This window comes from Plodia interpunctella, chromosome 3 (genome assembly GCF_027563975.2).
Source record: "Plodia interpunctella isolate USDA-ARS_2022_Savannah chromosome 3, ilPloInte3.2, whole genome shotgun sequence".
Taxonomy (NCBI): domain Eukaryota; kingdom Metazoa; phylum Arthropoda; class Insecta; order Lepidoptera; family Pyralidae; genus Plodia; species Plodia interpunctella.
Window position 1 is genome coordinate 5,273,100 of NC_071296.1, and position 23,750 is coordinate 5,296,849.

General features: G+C 34.8%; 3 protein-coding genes across 4 annotated transcripts; 2 read left to right on the forward strand and 1 right to left on the reverse strand.

Moving 5' to 3' along the window:
• Nucleotides 1–110: 110 nt before the first annotated feature.
• On the reverse strand, nt 111–3,009 carry LOC128683924 (nuclear cap-binding protein subunit 3-like). The gene is made up of 3 exons (XM_053770034.2): nt 2,708–3,009; nt 2,203–2,497; nt 111–1,543 (listed from the first exon to the last, which is right to left on the reverse strand). The coding sequence occupies exons 1-3, from the start codon at nt 2,801–2,803 to the stop codon at nt 543–545; spliced, it is 1,392 nt and encodes a 463-aa protein (XP_053626009.1). The 5' UTR covers nt 2,804–3,009; the 3' UTR covers nt 111–542.
• A 2,500-nt stretch (nt 3,010–5,509) lies between these two features.
• On the forward strand, nt 5,510–11,475 carry LOC128683711 (polymerase delta-interacting protein 3-like). The gene is made up of 8 exons (XM_053769613.2): nt 5,510–5,821; nt 6,313–6,517; nt 7,068–7,179; nt 7,898–8,020; nt 8,424–8,607; nt 9,419–9,596; nt 9,799–9,983; nt 10,415–11,475. Exons 1-8 carry the CDS (start codon nt 5,757–5,759, stop codon nt 10,509–10,511), a joined length of 1,149 nt encoding a protein of 382 aa, XP_053625588.1. The 5' UTR covers nt 5,510–5,756; the 3' UTR covers nt 10,512–11,475.
• Nucleotides 11,476–15,340: 3,865 nt separating this feature from the next.
• LOC128683929 (RNA-binding protein cabeza-like) lies at nt 15,341–22,983 on the forward strand. 2 transcript variants are annotated; one of them, XM_053770042.1, is made up of 9 exons: nt 15,341–15,488; nt 15,568–15,738; nt 16,735–17,077; nt 18,737–18,768; nt 20,412–20,563; nt 21,057–21,273; nt 21,481–21,681; nt 22,007–22,208; nt 22,682–22,983. In XM_053770042.1, the coding sequence occupies exons 1-9, from the start codon at nt 15,479–15,481 to the stop codon at nt 22,707–22,709; spliced, it is 1,356 nt and encodes a 451-aa protein (XP_053626017.1). In that variant the 5' UTR covers nt 15,341–15,478; the 3' UTR covers nt 22,710–22,983. The 2 variants fall into 2 exon arrangements, with proteins under 2 accessions (XP_053626017.1, XP_053626018.1); XM_053770043.1 differs by having other exon boundaries at nt 16,738–17,077.
• Nucleotides 22,984–23,750: the final 767 nt, after the last annotated feature.

A 23,750-nucleotide genomic window follows, 5' to 3' on the forward strand; every position in this document is an offset into this window, starting at 1 on the left:
ATACGACACCTGCCAATGAAGATAATAAAAATAATAGAAATACAATTTCTAATACAAATATATTTAGAACAACATCCATCAAATATTAACGTTACTTCGTATTTTTTAAAAATAGAATTATATTTTTGGCCAGTCTGCATTTATAAATACTTCTTTTAAAAAAAAACTAATTGCTGTTAGTATTGATGTTACACGGCGGAATCACCTGTTTAAACGTTGACGTTTGTATGCAGCGATGTTCATATTTATTTCGACCAGGTTATTAATAATTCCCAAGAGGAACAAAGAATTTTCATACAAGTTTTCAGGCCAGTTTTTGTTCAACTTCAATTACATACTTTCACTTATAAGTTCAAACATGATATTGTTTCAGATCAGGTGTCGTATAAACTTAATTTGTACTATAGTTACAGTCAACCCTTTTGGTACGCATTATAAGGCTCTTACATTTATAATAAATTTAACAATAGAATTTGATTTGATTACCAATTTTTCGAATCATAAAAAAATTATTATTTGCCAAAAAATGGAGAAAATTACTGTTAACTGTCATATGTATTGTCTATTTCAATTCTGAGGTTTGAGAGTTTTGATTTTTCAAGTCTGCCTCTTAAATCATTTGATATCTTTTGTTTTCTTGATTTTAAAATCTGTCTCAAATCACTCCCTGAGCTGCTATTATTCTGTTTAGTATCTAATCGTGACCACACACTTTCACTTTTTGTGTTGTTATTCACTTTTTGAACTCTGCTCATGATATTGTGATCAGTGCTCTCTGATGATGATCCATCACTGCACTCATCATTTTCAATAGGTATCTTTACTCCTAACCTAGATTGTACGCTCTCTTTTATACTTTGCCTTTTATCATCCATTTGATATCGAAATTTTTTCGATAGGATGGTTGAGTCTCGAGGCGCATAATTTGTATGAGAATTAATAACTTCTATTGATAGAGGAGCAAATGTCTCCTTGTCTTCAGAAGATTCTCTAGAAAACCATGCAGTTTGCTTCTTCTTTATCTTTGATTCCTCATCATCTGCGTGCATTCTCATTCTGGGTGTTTTAGATTTTCTCTTCCACTCTGATTCAGAATCACTACTTTCACTCTCTTCAACTCTGTGTGTCCGTTTTCCAAGTCGCATCGCCAGCTTTTTATTTTTTATTTGTACTGTCCCAATGTGTTCCTCTATGTCATCTTCAAAATCATGTTTTGGTAGTTTCCTTTGAAAAACTTCTTGATGATCATATACACCCCATGATTTACAGAGATCTCCCCAAGGATTCTTACTAACAGAATCCATGGATTGGTTATAATAAGAATCTGACTGTGTTATGTCTGATTTTTGTTTGGGCATTTTTTTATCACCATTTGTTGCAAATCGAATTAATATGAGATCTTGTTTTGGATGTGGCACACCTTCCCTCCAATGATGACGAGATTTCTTAGCAAGCATTTCTTTCAATTCTTCATTTTTTATTTCTCTTGAATGAACCAAGATTGCCAGTGCTGCTGTTATATGATCCGGACATACAACATTACCTGTAATATTAAAGTAAAATACAGTATACTCTTTATAATGTTGTTTCTTATAATGAAAATCTTACTTTTTCCATTGCACTAAATCGAGACACAATAGATAAACAATTGTTTGACCCTCGCATTTGCACAAATTGGTAAGGTAGACAGTATCAATTAGCTTGGTTTATTATAAAACACAGAAATAAATACATGTGCTCAATCAATATAGACAAAAGTTGGACTAAATCACTGAGTACCTACTATGGTAAGAAAGTACACACAATCTTATTAGTTGTCTCTTATTATCAATTGTTCAGTTCAAATCTGCTATAAACCTGAAACCTCAAAGTTTGTATATTACTGGTAATACACAGGTATTACCAGTAATATACAAACTTTGATTTAGTCTAAATAACCAGTAAAATATAAGCTTTTGTGCAAAACTGCAATGCCCACAAAAAAATTAAGGAAGATAAAATTCAAATTATAATACCTAATTGAATCGAGAGTAATTAAAGTATTAATAATTTTTGTTTTTCTCCTTCTTCCATATAATGAAAACTATTATAATGAAAGGAAATCCCTTGAGATTTGTTATAGTTTCCACTGTAGTTGAATATGAAGAATCTTAATTCCTCACATGTATACTAGTTTACTACAGAATGTTAACCTTAACTTACATGAAGATTCATCTAATTTCTCCAATGACACTGGCTTGTATTCTTCAAGATATTCAAATATATCCCTTGTAGATAGTCCATTCACTCCACTTAAGTGTAGGGTATCAAAACGAAAATGTCTTTCATTACCACTTTCGATTCCACAATTGGCATAAAGTTCGTCAATTTGCCTTTGAGTTACAACTCTATTACCAGTCAAATTGAGACCAAATCTTTTAGCCCTCTCTTCAATTTTTGAAGCATCTATCTTTTCCAATTTTTGTACTACCAAACCATCTTTTTCTGCCTTATATATCTGTAAATAAAATTCATAATCGTAATCATTATAGCAGCACTTGGGTTTATATTGGTTGATTTACAAAATGACCCTATAGCTAAATGCCAAAATAAATACCACGACACGACTTGACTGTATAGCATTGCAATCAATGAAATATTCCTAATACAATATAAATGGTTACACTGATGTAAAGCATTTCATATTTTTATCTAACTTTTTACTAACCACGGCACAATCAACATTTGCTTCAGACTGTTGTGTATCAACATTGTCTACAAACATTTCATTGTCATCGCTCATTTCACCTTCTTCTCGCTCCATTTTATTGTGTGTTTTTAATGTCCTAATAACTAACTCAGACTAATCAAATCAATAAATGAACAATGAATAATACAAACGTAAAATACAATGTAAAGTAAAATGAACGGAATGAAATGAATCACAGAAATGAACATAGCAAAGAGTTGGAACTGTTGGATAGGATCATTGGATTGGATGGAAGCATAGAGATACCTATATTAATTTGGATGGAAGGAAGGGACAACTTATCTCTGGAAATGATTTTTTTTTGTTTGGTATGGATATGGAAAGGCAAAGGGATCTAAGCCCAGCTACAGCCATCAATTACTAAATATGAAGAAAAGAACAATTACTAAATAAAAAAAGGACTTGAAATACCTACAAGAAAAACGTATACCTAAACTGCAAATCGTCGTATAAAACGGCTGCCACTGCTAGGGATGCGACTAGAAAGTTCCTCTTGGATAAAGGTAATTTAGAAGGATAGGTAAAATTTACCCACCTAGTTTTTAAATTGTTTACCCTATCTTATACTACTAAACGAACGATTGATATATTTGTATCCCATTTTTGAAAACTGCGCTAAGGATTTCGTTGAAATTTGAAATATAGGAGATTACGATAAAATGTCAATCTGGCTAGGTCCCATAACTAGTTTTCGCTAAGTACTATGTACCAAATTACACTGTCCTATTACTGCTCATGCCTGTACACCCGAAGTCTGTGGACTGATTATTGGAACTGGTTGGATCGATCAGTGCCCTTCAGGTTCAATATAATAACGCGTTTAGGGTACTGTTGAGGCTGCCACGATACGACATTGCAGTACTGTACAGTTACATCTGTATGTTTGCGGATGCAGATGGCTTTTACGCTGTGCTTTCAAACGTTTACACCGTGGCTTCAAACTTTGCTGTTTTTGTCTGATCAGGGTAATCTAACAGCAGATTACCCTGAACAGCCTATTTTAAGTAGAGTACAATAAATGTACTGAAAATGTGTTTCCTGAAATAAATAAACTACATTCACGCGGAAGATCCGCGGACAAAAACTAGTATTTACTATTATATAAAATTAAAGGCCTGTCCTGCTTGTTCTATTTATTACTTTATTTACGTAGATACTCCGTATTAGGTCCTACATATGAAATTCGCGTTTGGTATAGAAGGAACAAAAAGTCGAATATTTTTAAATATATTTATTTAATCAAAGTAAGAACTAAATTGTCTATGCTCTTTTGCCATCTCATACATAGTTCAATGATCCCTGTGCTAAAAAACCATTCAGATCGGAATCAATAAAATCTTTGAAGTTATCTAAATAATATAATAGTTATCTAAATTTCGAAAAAAATGGTAATCTGTTGGAGCAAGGTCCGGGGAGTACGGTGCATATCTGAGACATTCCAATTGAAGCTCCACTAATTTGGTAGCCGTCTGTTGTGCAGTGTAATGCATTGCACCATACATCATTATAGAAAACTAAGGCGAATTGCTCAAGATTTTTCGCGTAATTATGTCGCAAATATCAATTTTCTCTAAAGAAACAACCAGTTGACAGCTAAACTACCTCGAAACTCGTCGCATAAAATGGCGGACTATGACACGGCACGTACCTACACTTTTGACAGGGGTTACCATAATAAATAAGCAAAATATGTTTGTCCTTTTCGTCTAGTGCAAAAACACGGTAGAAAAAAAGAAAAAAAAGATTTAACGCTTTGCACCATAATTGCTTGATAAAATATGTATAAGTAAAATTCGTTGACAAGGGCCTCTCCATATGATCTATTCTCTCAGAAACAGAGTAGTGTACCGCTTGCTTCGTTTTGCGTTTTGATTAACTTTTATAGTTTGACAAAAAAATTGTATCAATATCAAGCTATCTGTACTCAATTTTGGTGGTATTGTACCAAATTGACTATCGATATTAATTTTAATGATAGTTCGTTAGTATCGATAGTGAATTTAGTTGTAATGCAGGTTTTGAGAGCTAAACGTCCTTGGGTGCACATTGACTATAATATACAACGCTCTGAGAACAAAACGTCCTCAATTTGAAATAGGTGTAATGGTAGGTATTGATAAAGAGCAATGCTATCGATACTATTGAACTGTGATGACGGTTAGAGTATGGATAGTATTGGTCAGCAATATTATTTGTACCTTTATTTCGTAAAATTATCGATAATATCGATAGTAATACTATTATATACATATCAATTGGTGGTATCCATAGTTCATGTTTAAAATCATTCACACACAGCTGTCACAGTCACAGTTATTGCTTACACAGTAAATACGATTTGGAAACGTATGTTTTTTTCATTGTGGTGCTACCATGGAATGTTGTACGTAGTACCTACTGATTCCATGGGTGCCACTAGACCTAGCAATCGCATTCAACCTATAATTTGAATCGATAGGCAAGCTATCAATCTCTTTCCGACCGATGCATGCATGTAATTCGCAAAATTCGCAAATGTATGCAAAAAAAATCATTCTACAATCAAGCAAGACAAGACTGTCTGAATCTGAACTACTAAACCATTGAACTGAAACACAGAACTGAACTAACTGAACTGACTGAATGGTGGTGATTTAAAAAAAAATATTATTGTTTTGAATCAATTATTGATTGATTGGCCAATATAATGATTAATCACAATCGAGCATTCGAAAAAAAAAAAAGATTTATTAAATAATTGATTTTTTACATCCCTACCCTACCAGTCAGTTCAGTTCAGTCAGTTCAATGGTTCAGTAGTTCAGATTTAGACAGTTTTGTTTTGCTTGATTGTCGTATTTTTGTGCATTCATTTACGAATTAAATGCATGCATCGGTCGGTACGGTAGGTAGGTACCCATCCGATTTGCCGAGAGTTTCAGTATTTTTGTTCAATCTAATTTTATTCTATACATTCATTTGATCTAGTCTTGAAATCAAAGTAATTACGGATTACATTTGTTCAAAAATGTCATCTTACGTTGACATGAGCTTGGAAGATATTATCCAGAAGAAGAAAAAGGAGAAGCCCAGGTACCTAATTGTTTATTTTTATAATTAGGCCATCGATTTAATTTCCATTTTTGCTTTCAACTTTAAAACCACATAACACAGATGTTGAATGTTATTCTATGTTCTACATGGTTTATGAAATGATTCGTCTATATACTATCTAGCTACTAGATGAAAACTGTAACTTCAAGTGTGCAGAGATAAGTAGGTACTTGGGTATATATGTTTACACTTTTCTGTCTATCAACAATCGTCGTTTTTTTCGTAAATCACCCACGTCAGGGATTAGGAGGTCTCTATTCACAAGAACTGTATTCTCTAAAACTACATATTATTGGATATGGATGGAACTAGATTTTTTTAGTTTTAACTATAAATAGTATTGTAGTGTGGCAATCAGTAAGAACAACAATATGTTGTACATAATGTTTAGAACAATAATGAGTTTCATATGAACAGTCATCAAATTCACACACCACAACTTATATTGGTTGATTGTTGATTTATTTCAGAATTAAAAAACCTATAAATAAGGGTTTATTAAATTCAAATCCTACAAACAGAAAAATGCAGAATCAAAAGTTTCCAATTACTGATGCTCGGTATAAAATAATATCTAAAAAAAGGACTCAAATTGTGGATGCCAGAGAAAAGCTTGAAGACTTGGCCAAACAGAGGGATGCCCGATTCAAATTGGAAGAATTGAGAAAAATGAGGGTTTGTATTTTATTAATATTATTATCATATACATGTGACGTCCTGGCACCAGGCAGTCAAACCTTGGGTTTTTAAAACTCACCTCATTGCCTTGCAACAGGCAACATTGAAAGATAATACAGTTCTTTTTCAGTGTTCCCATTTCAGGTGATGCAATGGGAACTCTGAAAAAGGACTGTATTATCTTTCTTGTTGCAAAGTGCCTGTAATGCTCTAGGTCCAAATATGCTGATTATAAGAGTGCTGGTCATTTGTATTTTAAAAATACTGCTACCACCAGGCATCATTCTCCCTCAACTTAAGTTTAACATATATAAATCATCATGTCAAAAGTTATGACTATCAAAGAATTACACTCTTAAGGGTGATGCAAAGATGCAAGTGACTATGTGAGTCTTTTATAGTTAATAATGGTTATAAAACTGGTTTTAATTGTTTTGTACTATATTCAGACAATAGGTGACAAATTATATTAGCACATTGTCTTCTCATTTTGGGAATTATTCAAGCTGCAGGGGATGAAACAATTTGTAATTTTTTTTTATTGCAGGGAATTACTCAAATTCCAAGTCGCAACATTAAAAAGCAAGGGAAATTTAACAATGAGGGAAAAATAAATCGGCCTGTTATAAGCCAAGATCGAAGAGTAGGCAGAGATCGTGGTAAGATATCATCTATATAAAATCATATTAACTATTAACACTATTTTGGGCGTAATGCATGTTTACCATCCTCTTGCTATAAAAATATCTAAAACCCAATTCTAACAGTACCACAACATAACATTTGTTACAAGGACTTTAATTGTTATAGTATATGATGATGTGTTAAGGCTGTATTTAGATTTAGGTTTAAAGATGTCTATTTCTCATAAAGAATTACATAATTCACTTGGTATGAGAACTACAACTAAGTATCCTGTATGTACAATTTTAGTTAAATAGTTGGTTGCTCATATGAAATAAAAAAAACTTTATTCACATTTATTAAAAATAAATTCACACAAAAATCAAATTACCTATTGGGGAACACACATTTAAGTTTAAACTATAATAGCTAAGCAAAGTTCTAGTTACTAAACATGAATTGCAATTTTCTCACATTGTGTTTAGAGACTATTGGCAGAAACTAAACAATGAAAAGAAAAGATAAGCATTTATTAAATGTTAATGTGTCTTTTCTAAAACTTCTATATGGCCACTACCAGTCTGCCATTGAACTCTATCCCTATGAAAAATTTAGCCTGACCTTCCTTAATATGTGTATTTACTTATTTGTCTGTCTAAATATTATTTTGTTGGTGTTAATGATATGAAAAAAAGCAATTAAATAAGAAAGAGATGCCCTTTCCAAGACATTGATTGTTATTTATTTTTTTAGTATTTGTGGACCCGTCAAGACAAGTTGTATCACAGCCACTAAACACTTCCAAATTTGGCATGAGAAGGCAACTGAACACAAAAAGATTTTTGGAAAACAGAGCCATTGGTTCAAAGCATCCTGGTAATTCAAAATCTGCAGTTTTGGTAAAGTCAAGTAATCAATGTAATCAAAAGACTATTAGATAAAATAGACACACCTCAATTCACAAGCATTGTAATACAGCAGGTGTTTTTTAAGTACTTACGTAATTACTTTATTATTATGATTTAGCACTGTAGAAGTCCTTGGTTTATATTTAAGATAGGTCCTGAAGGAATTGTTTTTTGTTGTTGTGTTGAATTAAACATTATGTTGTAATAAAATAAACATCTAATGCTATCTGCAAAATTAGTAGGTATGCTCTGTAATTTAAAAAAAATCAACAACAGGCACAGTTGCAAACATTTTCCTGTGGAGAAGACACACACCTCTAAACTCTCAATACACTTCCTAAGTCCATATACTATTTTTATTCAAATTTCAGATAGAATGCCTAGACCCAAACCAATACTTAGGACTGTGGAAAATGATATAGAGATCATTGATGATCCAATGGGTGAAGATTTTGAGCCAATTCACATCTCTTCTGATAGGAAAGCTAGCCTGCAACTTAAAATAATAGCCCATAACAGTGATGGCAGAGCAAGTCGGAGCTCCGTTATTCAGAGGTATATTTACAAGCTTATTTAGTTTCAGCTGTTCTAATATTGTTCTATGTTGCTTCAGTTTCCACGACAACACATTATTATGATAACAATGAACTGATGAAGCACCAAGATCGGCTCCCGACGAAGGAACTCCTTAATAGTTTACTTACGAGCATGATTTTTTCGTCACACTTTGCATAATTGCATATGCAATAAGTTCTCTCGAATAAAAGCTAGTGGCAAAAATGTCAACGTATGTGTAAAAAACAATCAAAAAACTTATCATCCAGATGAATTTTAAGTTTGAAAGTTATTTGTAACTAGCGTCCCGTCGCTTCGCTCGGGTAAAACCATAATAAATTATATACAACAACAACCTTCCTCAATAATTACGCAATCCACAAAAATCTCACTAAAATCGTTGCATAGTTTTAATGATCTAAGAATATGTAGGGACATACAGAGGAAAGCGACTTTGTTTTATACTATGTAGAGGTAGTGATGTAATCTCTCCTCATATAATTACTATTATATATAAGATGTTTTACTGGAAATTCCCGGTGATGGGAAGGGGAGCCCTACGGTAGGGTGCTCATAAAATTATATGTATTCACCTGTAAGAATTTGTTTCGGGTGGAGAAGAAAAAATATTCCTAACTAGCTTTATACCCGCGACTTCGTCAGCGTATAATAGTTACTGACAGCAAAATAGATTAAAGTGTTTACCCATGCCAGATTATTAATTTCTAAGACCAATATATCTGTGTGACAAGTCGTCGTCAATCGCATTTTCAACATGAGTTTCATTGACTGATTCATGATTTTTTCAAAGGTCTGCAATAATAACAGAAAAAGAGAAAAGTCCGCCACGACCTCCTTCTATCCTTAAAAAACGTCCGATGGCAGCATTGAGGAGCGAAAAGAGAGCAGAAAAGTCGGAAACACCTCCTTTGGAATATAGAATTATTGTCAGCAACTTAGGAAGCACAGTTACTGGTGGAGACATTGAGGTAAATGTTATTATTGTATCATTTGTGCGAGACAGTAATATTTTTTTGTAATCACAGCCATTGTCACAACAAGCCAAATAGCAAATTACACCCTTCTAATGGCAGTTCTATAAATTTTGTCATTGAGTTACAAAAGCTCATCCAAAACTTTTTAAAATTCTATTTGAATGAAGAATTGTCATTAATTTTACTTCACTTTCAGGAACTTTTTGGAGATGTTGGAGGTATGATAGAGTCTCGTTTAGTTCGCCCTGGTACTGCTGAGGTTATTTACAAGACCCAAGAGGACGCCCAGAAAGCTGTCGACCTATATCACAATCGACAACTAGATGGCCAGCCAATGAATTGTCTCCTTGTAACTCCACGTGCACCCACTGTGATACCCAGGTACCAACTGTACTTGTAACTGTACTGTTACATGTTTTTCTTAAACTTGTAACTGGCTTTGAGGTGCCTTTTCATAAAATAATTATCACAAAATATTGCTATTCATGATATTGTAGGATTTATGATTAGGTGTACAATATAATTAATGAGGAAGAAGTGTAAATACATGTGCACAACGTTTAATTTTTTCCATCCAAGCGCACACTAGCGACACAAGCGCACACTAGCGCTACCATCAGATTGTGTCGCTAATGTTGCGATAGACCCGTAGACCGAGGCCCCATTGCTCAGTCCTGCTCCGTTGCGACGACACAACACGTTGCGACTCCGTTATGCTGCTTTGTTTTCTATTTTATTAATATATGTTTATTTATTTATTTCATATATATATATATTTATTTATTTATTAATAAGCACCAATTATATTTCAGGAGTAGCAGTGGCAGTAAACCGGCGTTATACAGCACCAACTCTAATGTGGAACCTGACATTTCGACTTTTCATAAAGTACTATTTAGTAACTTGTAACATGACATCAATGACTTGTGAAATATTTCATACAAGAACTTTTCTTGGAATGTATAGTAATTAATATAAGTCCATGAATAAATAATGAAACATAAATGCAAATGGATGTGTTGATGGTGCATGTTTGTGAACATGTACAGTAAGCCTATTATATCACTTACTTTGATTTTAAGTTTCTTTTTCTACAATTTCAGTTGCACTGGCCCGCACGTATAAATAAACATATTTCGTATATGCAAACAAGTTATTGGGCTACTTTGGTATTTCTATTATAGTGCCACGTGCATGTGTACTACCTATTGTAATGGAGAACTTAAGAATACCACGAACATTGAACAATAACGGCTATGTAACAGGGGACGTAGCTAGTACGATTTTTTGTAAGTGACGCAGATTTCTATAGTATCGAAGCAACGCGCTGTTTTGATCACATAGAAATGTGCGTTACTTTGTCATTTACGATCAAAACCATGCAATAAGGCTTAACCATTACTTTCCTTTTCACTACATCACATCACCATTAATATTAATCGGTTTGAAATCCTTAGTCCATCCTGCACCATCATATTTCTATTTCTTTTTCTCTTCGCCGGAGTCTGAAAGAAATGTGATGGTGGCGCTATACAAGTGATGAGTAGCTTCGCGAAGCCATATGCATACGACGAATGTCGCGTGCCTTTTATCATATCAAGCGATAAAGAGTAAGTAATAATTTGTACTAGCATGAAGTCTTGTCAAAACTTCGCACTTCACGAATAACACGCATAATTTGGACTCAACTCGATTGCCGGAAATTCTTAAGTTCTGTCCATAGGTTCTATTGGACACCATTTTGTAGAATTACAGAAGGTATAATAAATAAGTTTAAAATGTAGGACGCCCATGTAGTCATCGTCTCCCGCGCCGAGTTTAACATAAATACATTGTAATACCTATGTATGTTTTTAATACAGACTTGAACAAATTAATGTGTATTTATTTCCATAACAGTAAAATGTATATAAAGTACTTTAGGGGATAAAATATAAACCTCTGGAAATAGGTTACAAATAACAGTAAAAACTGCATCCTAATCCGTTGCGTGGTTTTAAAAGAAGAGAACTTGCCTGTTCATAAAAATGTAAAGCGTACTTACTATAGTACTAGTTTACGAAATTTGGTATTGACAGAAAGGGACAAAACATTTTAGTTTTTAAGTAGGTACTCCGAAGTACTTATTATTTTTTTAAATCCATGGTTTTAGGCTTTTTATGATAATAACAGGGTATGGGTAGAAAGTGATTTATGCCGGCTCTACACTGTCGTCGAACAGTACCAAACTTAGCTGATACGGTAAAAAAAAAAAACAGAAAATTCTAAATTTTTTAATAATGTTGTTCCTTTCAGCAGAAAAATATTCAAGCCATGGAATTAGTAGGTACTGCAAGTACGTACTATATCTATGATTCTAGCACTGATTATTTTTCATATTCTCAACTAGTGCTTAATGATCACCGATATCAAACAATACATATAATAAGTAACAGTAGAAAAAAAAACCTGTACATTGAATATATTTACATCAAAACAAAATTAGGCAATAGAGTCATAGTAACAGAAAAGAATTTGAAAAAAAACTGTCTGTACGTCTGTCTGTTTGTATACGCTAATCTTAGGAACTACTGGACGGATTTGAATGAAACTTTTTTGTTATATATCTAATAAGCCTGGGCAACATATAGGGAATAAATGATTTTGAAAACTGGAACACCTGATGGAGAACAATGATGGTACAGTACTATAGGAAATACAGAAATTACGCCTTAACAAAAGTTGTTCAGCCTAATGAGCATTTTCTGTTCAAATATATATAAATCGAAGATCTGGAACACCTGATGTAGACCCAAGATGGTACGGCTAAACTATAGGAAATATGAAAATGACGCCCTAACAAAAGTTGTTCAGCTTAATGAGCATTTTCTGTTGAGGAAAAAAATCGAAGATCTGGAATATCTTATGCAGACCCAAGATGGCACAGCTACACTATAGGAAACATAGAAATGACGCCTAAACAAGAGCATTTCCTGATGATGTATAAAAATCGAAGATCTGGAACACCTGAAGAAGAGTCCTAATGATCGAGCTAAACTATAAGAAATATATATTTCAGTCGTATGAGCATCTTCTGTATATTACGATATTGTCACGCTTTGTCTGTACAGTTAAATATCTCTAATAATTTTGACTCCTTACCAAAAATTGATCGGCCACGCGAACGAAGTCGCGGGCATCAGCTACTATGTATATAAGAACGTAGGTACATAATGTACTTAATCTGAATCAGGTACTTTTTCTAATGTCAAAAACAAAATTTTATAATGGAATGGCATGGAATTAGTAGGTACTCCCACAGGGTACTCCGACGGAGTACCTACTATAGTTCTGTGGAATGGAGCTTGTATGACAATACACTAATGTATTGTGATGACAGTAGGTACTCCTAAGTAGGATGCAGAGATTGTAGTGGGTTAAAACCCAAAATAAAACTTCAAATCACCCGGGTGAAAATTGGTGTTTGGGTTATAACCCATTATCATCCAATTTGATGGGTATAAACTCTGCACTAAAAGTATGTACCATGGCTGATTTATTACGAGTAAAACTTTTAGATAATAATACTTTGATGTTTTCTACCTATGTTTACTTCAATTAAAACTATTTTATTTCCAAAAAAGTGAAATAAAATTATTATTTTGTCCATAAAAATGAACCGCAGTCTAACCACAAAAAATTGCGATTATACGAAATAACATTAAATAGTGCGGTTAGTTAGGCATTTTATAGTTACACTTGCTGATGCACGCGACTTCGTTCGCGTGGACTCTATGACTCCGGCGTATTATACATTTATAAGAGCCACTTCCATATAGAGGTCTCTTAGTGTAGCCTGAGAATAAAAACACTCCATATTTTTCTGTGAATGTTTATACCAAAGCGATTACGGGATAAATAACCTTCACAGTTGGTAGGCAAAAAGAAGGTTTTGTCAGATAGACGGCCAGTCATAAAACTACAGCTGAATAATACATTCTAGTTCTATATCTAAAATCTGTGGAGTAAGAGCTCATGGAATTACTTAGTAGGTACTCCGCAAAGTACCTACTAATTCCATGCATGAGCTTAACAAATTTTAGATATAGAGATATAGGCCTCCATTGGTTTAAGAAATAAGGTGAGGGCGCCACAGAAGAACAGCACGCAGGAGCCTCGCCGAAGTTTTGTAAGAAGTGTACAACATTTACCTACATATACCTAGGTAAATTGATTATTGATTGATTAAGTGGTTTATCGAGGAATCCGATTCGGATGGCGGGCATTCCGGAAGTTACGCCATATTTTCTCGTTAGAAATTTCACAATGCCGCAAGACATAAGTCTATGAATAATGTGAGTTATCAGTAATGACTTAAAGCTCTAAAACGTGATATGGGTGTATTGACGAAGCTCAAAGTCATCCAACGAGCTATGCTTCGTGTTAAAGGGGGGCGGTTATTTAATCAGACAATCGCGGATGTCTTCATATTCGTATTATAGCAGAAAAACTCCAGCCACATACGCTGTTATGGCCACATCTTCTTTAAGCCAACTAATTGCGAAAGGAATAAATATCTGACTATGCCACTTTTACTTGATATTTGCAGAAGGTGCAAACCCAATGTTAAGCTCAACTTACTTGACTAAGTAGTCAAGTAAGGATGATTATTTTGCGTGCCAATAGTCTAACGACTAAAGATGACGAAGGTCGTGCGAAGCGAAGAAGAAAAACTAATAAAGCGGATCTGGGGCTTCGACGCGCTACAGCTAAGGAAGTAACCCAGAATATTCTCCGATGATAAACAGAAAGATAATTATTTAGATATTTATCGTAATTCTCAATTTTGAATGTCGTATCGTCTTAAATAATGACTTCTCAAGTCATTTATATAATAAAATAACTATATTTTTTATAAAATCAAGTTATACTTTAGGTAAATATGTATAAACTGTTACATAAGAACATAAAATTAACAATTTGTGTACATGTTACTGTAAAAGCACGAACTACGGTAAATCCTTAGATATTCCAGTAAAACCTAAGATTTACCAACTCTTAATGGTAAAAGTCCGAACAATTTTGCGATTCTAACTTTTACCACCATTCACTTGGAAAATCTTAAGATTTACATCAAAGGCACGGTAAATGTTGAGAAAATAATTTTACTTTTGTTATTTTTTACTATTTAAGAAGTATAACGTTACCTTTAAAATATAAAAACATTTATAAATAAAAATACTTACCAAATGAAAATATAGGTAAGGATTTGACTAATTACTTAGTTAATTAATTACTCTCATAATTATGATACCTACATAAAAATATGTAAGGTTTTGACAGAAAAATAAATGATTAATAAGAATTACTTATGTATGTGTTTGGATTTTATGTGTTTGCTGAATAAATGATTTCTTTCTTTCATTGTTTTATTCCCAAAACCAACATTTACCAGCCGTCAGTAGCAAAACCTAGCATATACTAAATTCTGATGGCAAAAGCCCGAAAAAATCGTCAATTATTTATAAATCCTTACATTTACCATCCCATGCCGGTAAATCCTAAGATTTTCTGAAAAAACCTAAGATTTACCTGTATACGAGCTTTTACAGTAACATACATTCAGAATATAATATTGGTATTACTGATTTATCACCCTGTCAGTGGGTGGGTTGAAACGGGTAATAACTAGGTTTTAACACGGTATCTATATGCATTTCATTTTACACCGGATAGAGTAGGTTGGTAGTTCTGTTGCATTTAAGTTGGCAACATTAGCTCGGCTTTGATTTGACACTCCAACTTCCTCTTTCGTTTTCCGCCATTAAAATAGGTGATAGCGTTAGCGTGTGTTCGTGACGAACCCCAGATTTGGTAGTAAATCTTGTCAATAAATAATGGGCGATCGTAAGTTTGAATACCTATTCTGAATTTTTATTCTTTAGTTTCGTGAGTGTACTTACTAAACGTCATTTGTTTATTATAGCTTACGCCTCTGGCGATTATGCCAGCACCGGCTACTCCCAACCACAATATTCTATGCCACCTCCGCAGGTAGCGTCTGGTGACAATAATTATGGGTCTGCTCAAGGAAACTATGGCCAAAGCAATTATGCTGGTCAAAATAATACACAAGACTGGAATCAGCAGAGTTCAGGTTAGCTTTACAAATTTAACAAGCTGTTTTTATAGTATGGGTAGAATAGGGTTGACACTGACAGACTAGCCAACCTGGCCAGACATTTGGGTAAAAAGGCCGGGACACTACATTATTGAGGATTTTTAAAATGTTCCCAGCGATTGTTCGTTTAATATTGGTTTTTATAAACCCAGTATAAATTGGCCATTCAATTTTTTTACAATGCCATTGACTTGTCCATAAGGCTTTTTCCTGTCTATGTCCAGACTCCTACTCTTAATCTCACATGCAATCCATCCATCTTTTCGGTCTACCCCTTCCCCTATAACCATGAAGATTTCTCTCTTCATTACAAAAATGTTTTGACCTTTTAGGTTAAAAATCAATAACAGAAATTTAAAAACATAGTAGATGTAGTACTCATAATAGTTTCATCCAGATGAACAAAGTAGACAGATATTTCTTACCCAAGGGACAATTTGTAATAGGAAGTAAGTAAGTAGGAACTAGATAGACAATTATTATTTTGTGCTAAAACTTTTTCTTAAATTATAACTTCCGTTTTTTTTATGTTTCTTAAAAACTAATAAAACATACAAAAAATGTACAAGGTCAGGGCAGGCTTTCCAATGGTCAGGGAAAAGTCAGTGAATTTTTTTAACATTAGATGCAAGGCTTTGCTTATGTTGAGCTCTGGGCTACTAGGATTTTGTGTGGATACCCATTAATTGAGTGAACATCAGGGACTTAGAAATTTATCCTTATAATTTACAATAAAGTTAAAGTGGCTTTAAGCTAAAGTATGTTTTATCACTATCAAACTTTACAATAATTTATGTTAACAGAACAAGACAAATCATAGCCTAAGTATGCTTTAACTTTTTAATAAATAGAGGGTTATGATAAACAAAAGTATGCCACTTGTGTTTCCTAAAAGTTTATGCAAATGTATAGGGAACCATTAAATATTTAGGAACCAAATGTTTGCAATTAATATTTATGAACTTTTTACAGCAGGAAATGGTTCCTATGGGAGTTCTCAATCTTCAGGAAACAATTATGGTCAGAGCTATGGTTCCAATTATGGAAGTGGAGGAGGATATGACAGAAATGAGAGCAGTAACAATTACAATGTGAGTGGGGGGGAACGAGGAGGCAGCAACTATGGTGGAGGTAGCCGTGGGGGATCTGACTACGGAGGAGACCGGGGAGGCTCCAACTACGGAAATGATCGAGGAGGATCAAACTATGGCAGTGACCGCAGTGGCTCCAACTATGGTGGGGACCGTGGTGGCTCCTATGGGGGAGATCGAGCTGGCTACAATAGAGATGGGGGGAATAGAGATGGAGGATACAGGTGAGACTAATATAATTGTAATATATTGTATTCAGTGTATTATTTAGGATTACATTTCTGATGAACAAACTACTATGTAGCTATTTTCAATATTTATATATTATTTGGACATACATGAAAATATGAGACACATTTGATGTTACTCAAGAAGTTATTAATTATGTTGTATGTTTATACAAAATCAAAACTGTTTCTAGTGATTTAGTCTACTTTGCTTTTGCTGTTATTATGTAAAATACTCCCTATTTTTTCCAGTTTTGTTTAGGAATGTAACTTACATCTCTACATTGATAATGTGCCTTCAAGGTGCGTTTGCCATCTGCTATCCTATTGGAGAATCTTATCTTGAGTTGTAATTACATACCACCTGCTACTATTCTGCTGGTTAGGGCTTCCAATTTCGGAGGCTATATAAAATTTTCCGAGATACGATGTACTTGCAGTATCCTGTATATAGGAAAAAAAAATATGGCATTTATCTAGCCAATTTGATAGCGTTGATACATTGCTGTCATACAAACTATGCAATGTACGTTCATTCTCGTCCATACCATCAACCGTAGCGCCAATAGATACTGTATGTACACGTACATTTCATTGATCAGAGAAAACCGAAATAAAAATCGTAAATACAATAAGTAAATCTGTCAACCCGCACAACGCCACAAGCCGTGTTGGGCGTGCCTCCGCTCCTCCGTTTTCTTCTGTCAGTGTCGCACACCACGGCGCCTCTACCTGCCATTTTTCGATCACCAGTTATCGTGATTGGAAAATGATGCGGGATCCCGCGATACCGAGATCTCGTAATTCCAAGATTAGTGCTATTTTATTATTATTAGACTGAGCGTGCTAGATCATAGACAAATCTTTTCTCTTGTTCATTAAGCGATATAAAGTTAAACTTATTTTCGGCATGTACTTGTTTGGTTTACAGTAGTGTTGTAAGGTTTCCTTTGTATTCCAGTTAACACATTACATTGATCAATAACTAAATCATCATGTAATATGTATTTGCAAAAGTGTAAAAACCAGCTTGTGTATGATGTAAACAAAATCTGTAAAATGTTTGATATGATTCTATGTGATTAATGACGTCTTTTGGGAATGAAGATTATAAACCGAGTGTTACCAAAGGTTATTCTGAATTTAAGATTCTTCAAATTGGTACATTTCATTGGGTGGAATTAAATTTGTCAACTCTTTATCCAACCTAAATTACATAACTACTTGAGTGTAACAGGGCTAAAAATAAATGCGTCGTATACCTTGATTTCCGCTGGGGTTAAAATACGAGGCTTACCTATCTTTTACAACTTTTGAGACGAAAACCCTTTTTATTTTTATTTATTTTTTATTTCATAATAATTTATAAATTATTTTTAATAATATTATAATATCCGTAAAACTGAAATTGCATCGACGTGCATGTATACATTTTGTGTGAAAATGTGAAATAATAATGGTCACCAATATTGTTCTAAGATTTTCAAGGTATCAAGGTATAAACATATGGTAAAGAAAAGGATCTGCATTGGAATAAGGTCACTAATACAACTGGTACACAAAAGGTGTACCTAAGTGTGAAACGATCAACGAGCTGCATACTGTGTCGTGTCCCCAGCCTGCCCAGTGTACTAAACGCTGTTCTTATTGTTTTAGTGGCGGCGGCAGGGGGGGTGGTTTTAATAAAGGTAAAGCTCCTCGCAATAGCGAGTGGTGCTATCATATTTTTAATTTGTACTTACTTAGGGCTGCCAAAATCCGTTGGTGTTAGATTGTCACCCATTTTATCACTTCTTGGCTGTTGACAAAAGGTTACAACTTTTAGTTTTAAATATCCTGAATACAGAAGAAGATCCGGTCCATGGAAGATTCACATTATTTTCAATTGTGTTTATGAATCGTAAGGATAAGCTGGACATTTTAATTTACCACAAGAGGATTAAAATGAAGACAACAAGGAATGATAACACATTAATTTGGGAAAAAAGACATAGAAGATTAAATGTATGCATTACAATCCTGGTTATTATAGGCAATAAGATAGTGGTTAAAAAGGGTTTCACTATTTAGATTTAAGGTTTCTGGCGAGAAGTTTATGATTGACAATCATCAGCAGTCTCGTCAAGTGTTTATAGGTGCAGGATCGTCAGTCGGAAATCACAATTTACTTCAGAAGAAGTACTTGTATACAGAGTGACTGGTATTTAGCCTTCTCAGGTCCAGTGTACTCATGAAATCTTTATTAATAAGCCTCGATATTAGGAAAAAAATTGTAAGACGAAATTACAGAGGTGAAGACTTCCAAGTTAAGGTCCCATCGTCGTCGACTTAAGACGGCTGTCTTAATTCAATACTCACATAATAATAATCAGCGCATACCTAAACAAGTTTCCATTTCAAATAATGTTTATGTAAATTAAGTATTTCATGAGTATAGACCTCTTGATAAAATATACCAGAAACACTGTATATAGATTTGGCAGCCCTATGATTTTAAAAAATTGAAATTGTGTTTTGAAAATCGCAACGACGTCGTTTATATTCTAGTTAGGTAAACTGTAATATGCGATCATATTAATAATTGCGTATTTCGCCGCGATCAAAGGTTTATATAAATTATATCAAGAGTGTCGTCCCAATAATAAGGTATATAATTGCATATATACAGTAAAGGTACAAAATATAACTATGGTAATTAGTACAAGTTATTTGTTACATATGTGTAAATACGATGTAATTCACTGAAGTTGTAAGTTATTTCAATGATGACAAAAAGGGTGATTGATGGATACTTAAGTGTAAACAGGTATTCTTCGTAATATAAAATGATAAAAGTTTATCGGTTCTATCATCATGAGCATCGGTACATATTAGGTTTAGAAACATTATCTTCTGGACTCCTCTCTACAAAGTAAATGCGCAATTTAGATATATGGTTTTATCCAAACCGTAGTACGTACTTTAAAAAATGGGCAGATGTTCTAATTTTACGCGTGTTGAAATTTAAACTCTTAGATCTACATTCTGGCGGCTTTGAAGTAAGGAATACGTTTGAATATTTCCTTAAAAAGATTTGCTACATTCTACGGACAAAGTCGAGGTTTAAATTTGTATTATGATGGCTTTTGTTTCCCAAGCGTAATATTTTGTAACTACTATTTCATTCTCCTATGTTAATTTCAATCAGCAACTGCAAGAACATATTTAAAAAATTGAAACTATTAATATTAGCGTGCGATTCGAAATAGTAAAAATTCAACTGCATATGTTTTATTATTAGTTTCCCTCTTTTTTTTTACATTCATTAAACTAAATTAAATACTGTGTTTAGGTGGCGGTGGCGGGTTTGGAGGAGACCGTGGTGGGGGCGGGGGTGGGGGTGACATGGTAACACAAGAAGATACAATTTTTATTCAAGGCATGAACCCAAGTACCACAGAAGACGAATTGTGCCAACACTTTGGATCCATTGGAATTATTAAGGTAATAGTTAAAATTTTCTCTGGTAGAATACTCGTTACCTTGAATATGGGGGCGATGGGGTCGGACGCAAAATGTGCACTTCGCAAAACGTGCATTTCTCAAAATTTGCAATTCCCAAAATATCAATTTATCTTCTCATCTTCAAAAATGAGAATAGCATCTCCATACGAATGCATTCTGCAAAATGCAGTATTTTCGAAAATCAGTCAAGTAATTTATGAACTTATGAGGGTCATCTAGTTCACAATTTTCGCAATAAGGATGATACTGATATCAATTTACATTAAGGTCAATATAATAAGTCACCAATACGGAAATAATAGGTATACTTTATCTCATTGAGTACCTTTTTTAGGATTGATTTTAAAACGATAGTGGATAATATATTAAAATAAAATTTCTTATGGTGGCTCTCTTCACACTGTCAACTTAGAATACCGTAATAATAAAATAAAAAGATTACATTTTACGAAGTGCAACTATTTCTTTGCAGACTGACAAGAAGACGCAACGTCCAAAAGTCTGGATGTACAAAGACAAATCTACCGGCCTGCCCAAAGGTGAAGCTACTGTAACTTATGAAGATTCCAACGCCGCTAGCTCTGCTATACAGTGGTTCGACGGAAAGGATTTCAATGGGTCAACCATCAAAGTATCTCTCGCTCAACGGCAAAACACGTGGGGAGGTGGCAAAGGAGGCGGCGGCGGAGGTGAGGATAATATCTCAAATATTAATCAATCGCCAATACTAATCTATCGATTCATTAGACAATTGAGAACAGCCGTCATATTCAAAAATTCCCACGGGAGCGAAGCCCCGGGGCACAGCTAGTAAGGTTATAACTATTAAAAAACAATAGTTTATTATCGAATAAAATAGTGTAAGGATAGCTACTAATAATGATTACATTTATTAGGATTCCGCGGTGGTCGCGGCGGAGGTGGAGGCCGAGGGGGCGGCGGCGGCGGGCGCGGGGGTGGCGGTGGAGGGGGACCACCCTCCGGCAACCGCGAAGGCGATTGGCGCTGCCCTAACCCTAGCTGTGGGAACACCAACTTCTCGTGGAGGAAATCTTGCAACAGATGCAACGAAGAGAAGCCCGGTGGTGGCGGCGGTGGTAAGTGATATTAAACGTTAAACTTAGCTTGTCAAGTTACCCTGCATGGATCTCTTATGCTGCGGTAATAAGGGCGAGTTTTCAAAATCTTCGTTCAGCCCATAGGGAGAAGAGAACTATAACCAAGCGGAAATATGTGAACCTCGCCAAATACAAACGTCATTGGGATAGGTCTAAATTCCGTCAGGTTATGTTAAAATTCGTTGACAGCAAGCATAAAGACTTTTTAGGATCACTTTGTTGTCTGTCTCTCAAAACCTTTCTCAGGAACGCTTACAAAGGAAGAAACAACATAATATACATATAATAAAAAATAATTGCTTAGGTGGTGGTGGTCCGCCTGAGCGTGGTGGTCGCGGTGGCGGCGGCGGGCGTGGCGGAGGACGGGGCGGCGGCGGGCGCGGCGGCGGCAGCTGGGGCGGGCGCGGAGACCGCGGCGGAGATCGGGGCGGCGACCGCGGCGGTGAGCGACGTAGCTTCGGCGGCGGCGGCGACCGCAGTGGCGGCGGCGCTATGCGTGGCGATGGGTGAGTTCTTCACTTGCGTGGTGGTTTGGGTAAAGTTGGCGTCATTTTGAAATTTGTTCCCAGGTTAGGGAGAAATGCAGACGCACAAAGCTACTTTAATTTGTAGTTATCCTACTAGTCTCTATGAACGCGAGTCTCACCTCTGTCTCTATGAACGCGATGACTCAGAAACTACCGGTCAGATTGTAGGAACTGTTTTCACCAATAGATAGTGTGATTCCTGAGCGAAACCGGGACCGGCCGCTAGTAATGTAACAAATATCTAGGTACTCAACCAATCTTCTTTAAAAGTTACATATATTTTTTGGGAATTGCAAATTTTGAGAAATGCACGTTTTGCGAAGTGCACATTTTGCTTCAGACCCCATCGCCCCCATATTCAACAGTGAGTACAAATAGGACAGATACCATTCGTTCCAAAAAAGACTGATAAATAAGAATAATTGTTTCAACAATAATTATTTTTGTTTCAGAGGGCGAGATAGACAGAGACCTTATTGAATAAGTTACTTTTTAGCGTAATTATGTATGTACTGTGACTGACTTAGGGTTTACCAACGAGTCAGATTCCTTAGTATGGTACGAAAGTATCTGACCCCCTATAATGTACTAATATTGTCAATAAAATTGTCTAGTTCTTTAGCAAATCTTCATTATTGATCAGTACGAAACTATAAAGTTTTATTGTTCATTGTATGTAATTAAGCTAGGCATTTTAGGTTAAAGTGTCGTAAGTTAATAAATGTCTGAGTAAAATAAACTTTTTTAAATATTTCGTGTCACCCGTTTGACTTGGCCGCTCTTATTTCACCACAGAGCACGGAACGTAGCGGGCGAGCAAGAATGACGTTCCGTGCTCTATGGATTACACCAATGCTGTTGTCAGGCAATATTGCCCCAACTTGGATTTTTTTGGGGCGGCATTATTTATGTAGGTACATATGGATTGAGTAGCCTCTTCAGATTTTAAAAATAAACTTTCCCCCAACAACGTCATACGAGGTTACGTCAATGATGTCTCCTCTGTCTAAACATTAGTCTGAGGACCACCTTAGATCTCAGAAAATATTTGATGAATATTATTAAAAATGTACATTGTTTTTAAAGTAGCTCCTCAATCCAAACGCAACGGCAATTGGATCCACGATGAAAACAAATTGATATATTCATATTTAACTCCATTAACATTTAATGTAGGTACGTAGTGGGATAGAATTTGTAACATAGAACAAGGTACCTAATAAAACTTAAGTGGAATTTGGAAAATAAAAGCATTTTATATGGCTCCTCAATACATTCACACACATTCACCGCTGAATCTTTAAAATTTGGAGTTAGCTGTTAAAATTTTGAACCCTAAGCTTTGCGGCATCACAGACCCATATGGAACCGGGGAGAATGCGAAGATAAGACAGAGATCTATATAATAAACGTAAAATATAAATAATTTGAATGTCATACAAAAAAGATGTAGTACACAAGACCTACATACCTTGTTCGTGATTAGAAAGAGTAAAACGTGGCCACGAGAAAATTAATATA

Excerpts from the sequence above, each read along its gene's own strand:
- LOC128683929 (XM_053770042.1), top strand. Across the intron at positions 17,078-18,736 it reads AATAGAGATGGAGGATACAG|TGGCGGCGGCAGGGGGGGTG; the intron begins GTGAGACTAATA and ends TTATTGTTTTAG. Across the intron at positions 22,209-22,681 it reads GGCGCTATGCGTGGCGATGG|AGGGCGAGATAGACAGAGAC; the intron begins GTGAGTTCTTCA and ends TTTTTGTTTCAG.
- LOC128683924 (XM_053770034.2), bottom strand. The coding sequence starts at position 2,803 with ATGGAGCGAGAAGAAGGTGAAATGAGCGATGACAATGAAATGTTTGTA. Across the intron at positions 2,498-2,707 it reads CAAATGTTGATTGTGCCGTG|ATATATAAGGCAGAAAAAGA; the intron begins GTTAGTAAAAAG and ends TTTTATTTACAG. Across the intron at positions 1,544-2,202 it reads GAAATTAGATGAATCTTCAT|GTAATGTTGTATGTCCGGAT; the intron begins GTAAGTTAAGGT and ends TTAATATTACAG.
- LOC128683711 (XM_053769613.2), top strand. The coding sequence starts at position 5,757 with ATGTCATCTTACGTTGACATGAGCTTGGAAGATATTATCCAGAAGAAG. Across the intron at positions 6,518-7,067 it reads AAGAATTGAGAAAAATGAGG|GGAATTACTCAAATTCCAAG; the intron begins GTTTGTATTTTA and ends TTTTTATTGCAG. Across the intron at positions 9,597-9,798 it reads TTACTGGTGGAGACATTGAG|GAACTTTTTGGAGATGTTGG; the intron begins GTAAATGTTATT and ends CTTCACTTTCAG.